This window comes from Saccostrea echinata, unplaced genomic scaffold (assembly GCF_033153115.1).
Source record: "Saccostrea echinata isolate AGI-Se365-2 ecotype Australia unplaced genomic scaffold, CSIRO_AGI_Sech_v1 ptg000009l, whole genome shotgun sequence".
Lineage (NCBI taxonomy): Eukaryota > Metazoa > Mollusca > Bivalvia > Ostreida > Ostreidae > Saccostrea > Saccostrea echinata.
In genome coordinates this window covers 50,032,134-50,040,664 of record NW_026889758.1, presented here as the reverse complement: position 1 = coordinate 50,040,664, position 8,531 = coordinate 50,032,134, and the positions used below count along the sequence as shown (strand labels likewise).

General features: G+C 33.1%; 1 protein-coding gene across 2 annotated transcripts; it reads right to left on the bottom strand.

The window, feature by feature from the left end:
• Window positions 1-763: 763 nt before the first annotated feature.
• LOC133183890 (uncharacterized) lies at window positions 764-5,255 on the bottom strand. 2 transcript variants are annotated; one of them, XM_061318780.1, is made up of 2 exons: window positions 4,767-5,255; window positions 764-2,139 (listed from the first exon to the last, which is right to left on the bottom strand). In XM_061318780.1, exon 2 carries the CDS (start codon window positions 2,034-2,036, stop codon window positions 816-818), a length of 1,221 nt encoding a protein of 406 aa, XP_061174764.1. In that variant the 5' UTR covers window positions 2,037-2,139; window positions 4,767-5,255; the 3' UTR covers window positions 764-815. The 2 variants fall into 2 exon arrangements, with proteins under 2 accessions (XP_061174764.1, XP_061174765.1); XM_061318781.1 differs by having other exon boundaries at window positions 4,974-5,255.
• Window positions 5,256-8,531: the final 3,276 nt, after the last annotated feature.

Genomic DNA, 8,531 nt, shown 5'->3' with positions numbered 1-8,531 from the left:
CTATCAGTTTTGATGATCTGTACTCCCCATTTAACACTATTTATCTGAAAACATTTAAAGATGACAGTTATGATTAGAAAGCATATGAATACTTCTTATGCAATTCCATTTATATTTAATTTCTTGATATTATGTTTATGTCTTCGGTAAGAATTTTACGGACAGTGCTTATTGAATACCTTGAACAGAACCACGCCTCAAATAGAAAATAAGGAAAATGTCACTTATTTTCAGAGAAAATTGTTTCGATTTCATAAATACAAACACCCAGACAGAATTAAAAAAAATACGGTTCACAAAGTACGCAACAATATTTGTTTGAAAACTGTTACTGCACGTCTTGTCTGAGCGAAAGAAATCTGAACGCTGAATGGTTAAAATTATGGTAAAATTGGTTTTCGTACTATTCAAGAGAAATTTTATTGATTGGTTTACAAGAAGAGATAAACCATTTATAAAGACTTGGTATATTTTTTCAGGATATGTTTAGGATAACAGAAAGTCGGGAGATTTTTGACACCTGAAAGATAAAAACATGAAATAAATCTCTCGTCAAATAATGCACGTTATCTCGAAAGTGCGGTAATGCGACCTTCGATTGTGTGAGTTAAAGGTATACAAGGTGCAAATTTCCTGCAGTGTTTGTAAGAGTATATAGAACCATGTATTGCAGTGCAGTACATCACAAGCAGAATAAAGTGTTATCTCTGCACCATTACCAATCAAAACATAAAAGATAAACTTTAGAACAACATTAGAAGATTTAATGATTTAACAGTATGAGGTAATGGGAAGTTTAAACTGTTCAACAAGCATTACAATCGATGGTGTCTATCCGGAACATCTCGGAGAAAAATCAACTTTTTAAATCGTTTTTGGGCTTTCAATTTCATTTTTAAATGCTGGTCCGTATTATCTTCTGGCTCTTTTAAGACATTTTTAAATGGCTCCAGTCGCACCATAGGCGTAACATTCTGTCCATTTTCTCGACGGGGTAACTTCCCCACCTTTTTCTTGTCAAAAATCAACAGCTCATCACTCGGAGTTTGGTGTTCTGGAATGGCCACGAGCTGGGATTGCAGATTAAGGACATTTCTTGGTGACTGTTTGGGAGGTGGGGAAGGCAGTGTTCGTTCACTCTTTGCCGATCTCTTTTGAGACGCCACGTCATTTTCAGGAATATCTGCTAGATCTGGTTTATTTATCTGCATACGTTTGGCACGATTCGGCCTTCTTTTGAAAGCCTCCACATTTGCTTTATTTAAGTCTAAGCTATCGCTATCGGTGTCTGAATTTTCAGAGTCTTGTTCTTTTTCTGAACTCTCTATCGGTGGTAGTGTTGGCAAAGTACTAAAGTCTTTAGGATTTTTAGGAGTGGGCGATTCATTGTTGGCACTTTTACTAATGTTCCTAGAAGCCTTTCTATTCCCTGCACCAGGCAGCGGGCGACCTGTAGGGGAGGGCGTGTGATTATGAATATTATCCATTTCTATGTATCTCAATGTGTCCTCCTTATTTCCCTTGTTTCTTATACTAAAATCCACTATATCGTACAAATCTGAAGCACTTACGAAACTGATTTTCACTTGATGGGAATTTTTATTATATCGTTCCGGTAACGAGGGGAGGGATAGCCTTGAAGCCGATTTTGGTTTGTCTCTCCGGGGTTTATTTGACTTTGACTTTGCATTCTTGCCTATAAGTTCATCAAATGATGCTGGTCTCCTGGTTTTATTTTTGGTTAAAGGTATCTTTGGAATATGTTTTGCTCTTACGTATAACGGTGAATCATTGGATAACATCCCTTCGACACTATTTTTTGTGTTGGTCATCTTACGCATGCGTTCTGTATAAGCTAACATAGACTCTTTCAGTCCCCTTTCGCGATTTATCATCCTAGACAAAGAAACATCGAACTCTTTTTCATAATGTAAAAGTCGCCGATCGTACTCCTGCTTCAGCCGGGAAATCTGCGTTGCTGCACGATTTTCTGTTTGAAAAATTCCAGAACTACTTGAACTTGACGAAGAAGACATAACTAAAATTTAAGTGATTTCCAATTCCATTTTCCTTCTTACGTCTGTTGTGAATTTAATGTTTTGATGATGACTGGATCTTTAAATAAGACGACAATCTAATCTGAAATGAAAGACTGAATATTTCTGTATAAGCTTAAGGGCAACAATAGGCAGGTTTGATTATCTAAGATAAATAGAGATCACGAAATATTTCTATTCAGAGATTACAAAACTTGGTATTCTATTTCTTGAATTTTAAATACTATTTTATTAACTACAAGGTCGCATCGAAACCTTTGTTAGATACATGTCTGGGTGATGAAGTATATTTCTATGTTTGTATAATGTAATACTTGACTGGGGGCCTTTACAGTGATAATGTGTTTTAGACCAACTAATTAGACCTTGAACGTAATTGACTTATTGTCAGAAACGGGTTTACGATGTTGACGGGAACAACATTGGAACCTTTTTGCAGACTCGTAACCTTTTAGTCTATCTAGGTCTTCTGTTTAGAATCTTGATTAACTAAGCTTAATAATACACTTAAATCTGAATGGGTATTCAATAATGTATTGCAACATAGTTATGCCAGCTTGAAATCCGACCCGTTGTTTCAGGCGATTTCATGCTTTCTTAACGCAAAAACATTAACTTTTTTTGTACTTAAGCTACATGTATATATCCTTGGGAATCATACAGTTTAAGTTGTCAGAATGAAAACACAGAAGTCTATTTATTAAAGCTGCATACCAACGATGCAAGTAAAACAGATATTTTAAGTAACGATTAGTTGTAAGTACTTATTAAGAGCCAAGATACTCGATGAGTATCCAAGTAACCAAAAACAAAGGCGACAGAATGTGCAAAGACATTTTTCAACAAATTATAGCAGCAGTATTAAATGAAATTTTAAATTTGGCGATGACTTTGAAACATTTAGATCAATTGAAAAAAACATATAAGTAGAAGAAAATAAGATAACACGATTGTTTAGTTTAAATGATCAAAGCGAAGAAAAACAAGATGCGATAGACATATTTGACACAAACAATAACTAAGGGCTTAGGCATACATGTCACCCAATTCATGAAAGTCTCAATTCGGTCCACATTTCTTTTAAAGTGAGATGTTTTATTTTCCTAAAAGCATTAAATGCTCTCGATCATTAAAACACAATCTTATAAAAGCCGTCATTTGTGTCAAGTGGATACTCGAGTTTTGTAGTGTTTGAAATTTATAAAATTCAAGACAAGTCAGGCATTGATTTCAAGCCTTGAAGATATATTCCTATGATGTCTTGTACAATCGTCATTTGATGTAATGGACAACAGACTTTTAAGCAGGAATTTCTCAGCGAGTATTTCTTCACACCTGTGGAGCAGGTAGAAAATTACGAAATTCAGGAATTATTAATCCCTTCTGTATTTCATCACCTTATGTAATGTCCGAAAGACCATCGATTGGACCTATAAACTTTGAAAGGCTTTTGGTTACATATGCCCAAGTTGATATCCCTTGAAAAGTTTTCAAGTAGTTCGAGGTAAAGAATTGTCATGCATTTTTAAACATCTTGTGTATCTGCCTTTCATTCCGTTGAGGAAATTATTTCAGCTATAGCTCATTAGAGACCATAAAATTTAAAAATCTCTTCTCGCCTTATTTATGCGATTGTTAGAATTTTCTAGGTTTCAGAATGGTGAAACAGTATTCAAGCAAGGAGAATTTTGCAAATAAAACCAAAGTTTGATACGTGTGTCCTTCGCCATTTATGTATTGATTTCGGCATTCTATACTATAATTGATTGTCTCTGGTAACTTTCAATTCTCCAAATGTAATTTATAATGAAAGGTACCAAACTTTTTGGTTTTAAATCATGTTTGCAGCCTGATCAAAGCAAATAAAAGTTACAATTCTTTAAGTTTGGAAAACTAACATTAAATGGGGAATTTTAAACAAGTGCAAATAAAACAGGTTTAAATTATTTTTAGTGAACAAACAGAAAAGGAGATATTTACAAACAGAGAAGAATATCCTTTAAGGTTTTGTCACGTGTTGGGTCTGAGTTGTAACATAAAAAGTACTAACAATTTAACTTGTTGTTTAGTATTTTAAAAAGAAGTACAAAGACGTAGTGTGAAGGTTTATCATGCGCTTACCAACGCAGAGACCCAAACTAACATCAACAGGTTATTAAACTTTTTATATATACCGTAACTCGTATCTACACTTGAGATTAAATCTACATTTCGTAGTACTAAGATTTCTGAAATATATTAGCTAAGTATTTTTGAATTGCCAGTTTATATTTGAAATTTCGAGAATCGTCTAAAATTAGAAAATAATGAAACGATGTCCACGAAACTGCGGCATGAAACAACGATTCTAGGCCCTGGCATCGTGATTTTACAAAGAAAATCGTGAAATGAAAAGTTATACGTTAGTGATAATTAAACACTTCGTGCGGAGAATAATGAAGTAATGAAAAATAGTTTTTTTTAATCATCAGCACATATGATTATTTTTTTTTTATTTCGGAGATTTTAAAAAGAAACTATTTCCGATATCAAATGAAGTTACTTGAGTGTATCTGAATCTATCACCGAGCCTTTGTAAATCGGTACGCTCGTGTTAGGAAGAACAAAGATTTCATCAGGTGTGTACATTAAAATCTTCAGCACGAAGTTGGCGACGATTTGTCAAATTTGAGTATTAATAATACAAAAATCACTCTTAAAAAAACTTACCTTCTTGTGAGTTAGAAAAATCTCCAAGTAAACGCTACATAGAAGAGAACATTTAAAACTCTTCTGTACATATAAAGAGAAAATATCGACACAAACTCTTAATTATCCTAGACTATTTGTGCATTGTCAAGACCCTGGACTGTGTCTTTAAAAAATACATTTAAAGAGCCGGTGATTGTATACACAACAGATTTGAGAGATAAATACCTTTAGATAATGACATGCTCCTACTACCACCATCCGAAGATCTCCGGTAACTAGAATATTCAAATAGAGTGCGCCGCGCTCCGATCTGGCGTGGGGTATCGACCCGCCATAAGCAAATCCCCCGATGGAAAGATATATTCATTTAATACCTACGTGTAAGGCTTCTAAAATATTGACTTATATTTCCTTAGAGTAACCAAGCTGAAGTTAAGTCTACTAGGTTGTTATGATGCGGGTTTAAGGCTTCATTGGTTCCGACAGTTAAACATATTCTTTGCAACCGGGGATGTAAAAAATTCGAATGATTGAAATATCACTGATTTTTTTTAAAATCAATATCTATTTTCCTCTCCGTTCGTAGTTAAATTAAAGTCATTGCCTTTTCCAACTTAACAAAATCCTTGTTAATGATCCAAAATTGATCGTATTTCTACGTAGACTAAAAGGTATTTATTGAAATTGCAGGTGAGAAAATGCGTAAAGAAATTGAGACATTAAAGCGGCTGATACAAGAGGCCTAGCTTATTATTTTAAAAAGAAATAGGAAGGCATCATTGCTGCAATTTTAATTTGTCAAAACAAATGAATACTCATTTTTATATAAATTATATTAAATTATAATTTTGTAAGACATCGCATGATTCAAGTAATGTCTGTATTATTCTGCAGTACCCATGTTTCATTGTAGTCTACTTTTAAACAATGAAGAAATAACCAATTCTGTGGGCAGTTACCATTTTTATGCGTGTAGAAAATAAGGAGAATGACATAGATATTTAGAAATAGAGTGAAAGTTCTTAAACTGGAGTTTATAATTAATTAAGACAATTTGTGACATTTTTTCCGAGGTAATGCGAGATAATCCTGTCATGAATATTTTTGAAAAAAAAGTGATCAATTTTTTAAATACTATCTATACAATTAACAGAGAAACTTTTGGTTTAGTAGCAGTATCTATTTTGTCAAGATTAAAAAAACTTGTAAATGGCAGCTAATGCACATAAAGTTGTCTCATTTTAAATATAAGTATACTTACTATAATAAAAGTTATGAAGGATATTGTATGTTTTTCTTTTATCAGTAAATATTTTATAGCAATCTTTGCAAAATATGAAATACACCTTAGACATTATTTCACAGACACACATATTCTCACACACACGCACCCACGCCCTGAGAGAGAGAGAGAAAGAGAGAAGGTAGAGATAGAGAGAGAGAGAAGGGAGTGAGAAATTATGCGAGTTTGGACGTTTAACAACTGTTTCAAAGTTAGCATAAACAAAATTGATTTTCGAATATAGAATGTACTTTGAGGAAACAATTAAATGTATATATAAACATATATATTCAAAGAAGACATAAAAAGATATTTCTAACTTATATACCTGTACTGTTTGTAAACTTGCAATTTTTATTTTTCAAGAACTTGAATTCAATGAATTGAATGTAGATTTGGGGTTCGTCACCGCTACGAAAAGCAAATTGAATACACTTGAATTCGTTCTAAATGAGGAAAAAATCGCACTTAAACACGCTCATCTCGATTCAAAACAGGTTCTAACTATGGAAATAGGATGATTAAAAGATTTAATTCACTTTAATTGCGCCCACAGGATTTTTTCTATTATTTTTTTTTAAAGATAGAATGCCAAAATTGACAGGGTGGTACCATGATTTCCAGCAAGTTCAAATATTTTGAAAAACCAGAACGGTATAATTTTTTCTTCATTATGGTTTCTAAATTTATATTTGGGTTAAATTGCGTTTAATGAATCCATATAATCTATACACTATTTCATCTATTTTATCCACTATATTGAGTGTTAAATCTCATGTGACTCCATTACTTCACATGTTTTCCTCGGAGTGAACGATGAGAAGTTACGTATTACTCTGAATGCACATTCCCAGTCTTTCTTAAAACAAGAGACTAAAAATTCCTGACAGTACTAGTTCTTAAAGAATTACTAAGTGTATCGATGTATTCTCATGCCTTATGTCATCTGCAAGTTTATCCACAGGCACCTGAATTGTGGATAACTTACATCTCTGCATCCCTCCCAATTACCAAAATATAGTAACCGAGACCATATTTTCCCAATAAATATGTGATTTCCCCATCAATTCTATCTCATTCTATGTAATCAGTTTGTGTTTGGTCATTTACAGTTAATAAAAATACGTACGTATTTTTGTTATACTGTATATCACATACTGATTTCACATAATGACGAAAAAGATGGAATTGATGGAGAAATCACATATTTTCGGGAAAATATAGTCTCGTAAATTATATTTTGGTGAATGGGGTGTGTGTGAAGTAGAGGTGTACATTATCCACGCTTCAGGTGCCTGGTTCATTTTCATCTGTTGCATTTATTCTTTTTTCTTTCATAGACCATGGTAACAACAAGCAAAAAATTGGCTTCATAACTTCATCTTCTTCTCATGAGTAAAGGTATTGTCAACTATGAGCTTTTGAATCTATTTAACAAAGTATGCTTCGTGAAAAATTTCACTTTTCCTTCTTAATAACCCTCAATCAAATAAGCTTGTGTCATTACTGTAGTTCATCCTCAATTTCACTGTGCCACGGTATTAACCTGTTATTTTTATTGGAGGACATACAAAATAATTCTATTTTTAGGCAAATGTTGAAAAACAAATTATTACTTTCTGGATGGATTATGGGAATTCATTCCAGAACGAGAAAGTACTTCTGGTCTTTAATTAAGTGCCACAAATCTTTCTTTTATAAAGACTTCTCAGTAATTTTAGTTTATATATACAAGGAACCAATAAGACAACCCTTCTCAGCCATACAAATGTCATGAAAGATAAACAATCTCATTGATATATAGATGCCAATATATAAGGGAGATCGGAATTATCAATTTAACAAGCAAGGTGTTAACACGTACAATTCAAGGCATTCTTTCACCTGTGTTAACTCATTTCATAGTTGTATCGTAAACAGAGTTTTTCAGCACTGAGTAGAAAGTGACAAAATAAAACCGTAGACTTCAATATGAAAATTCGTTTGCATTCAAAGAAGTTGAGGATGACAAATGACTTACCCCCTCCCCTCAAAAACTGAGGAGTTGGTTTACTGTACAGAACAAATATCCCTCTGTTATATAGAGATTTTTCTATCTTAAAAAAAGGATACTAAAATTTAAAATCTATTTTTAAAGAGGGAACAAACAGCAAAGGTTTGAAATTAAATTTTTCGCATAAGCTGAAAAACAGTCAAGAATTCTTTAAAGTGATTGACAGAAGGGCGGACATAATTTGCCAGACACAAATAGGAAATAAAATATTATTTGATATCACATTCTGTTTGACAGATAAACTTGATATCCTCTCAAGATTTAATATAACAGTATAGAAGGCATATTCTTCCATGAAGTAGCCCTCTCTCGTCAGAGTTCGCCGACCTCCAGAAAGGAACGTACTCCATCTTAAAATCAAGACTTTTTACGGAACATTATTTGTGACGATATTTTGGTTTTCCCCAAAGAGGTCATGGAATTCTTAGATAAGACCCAAGTGACTAGT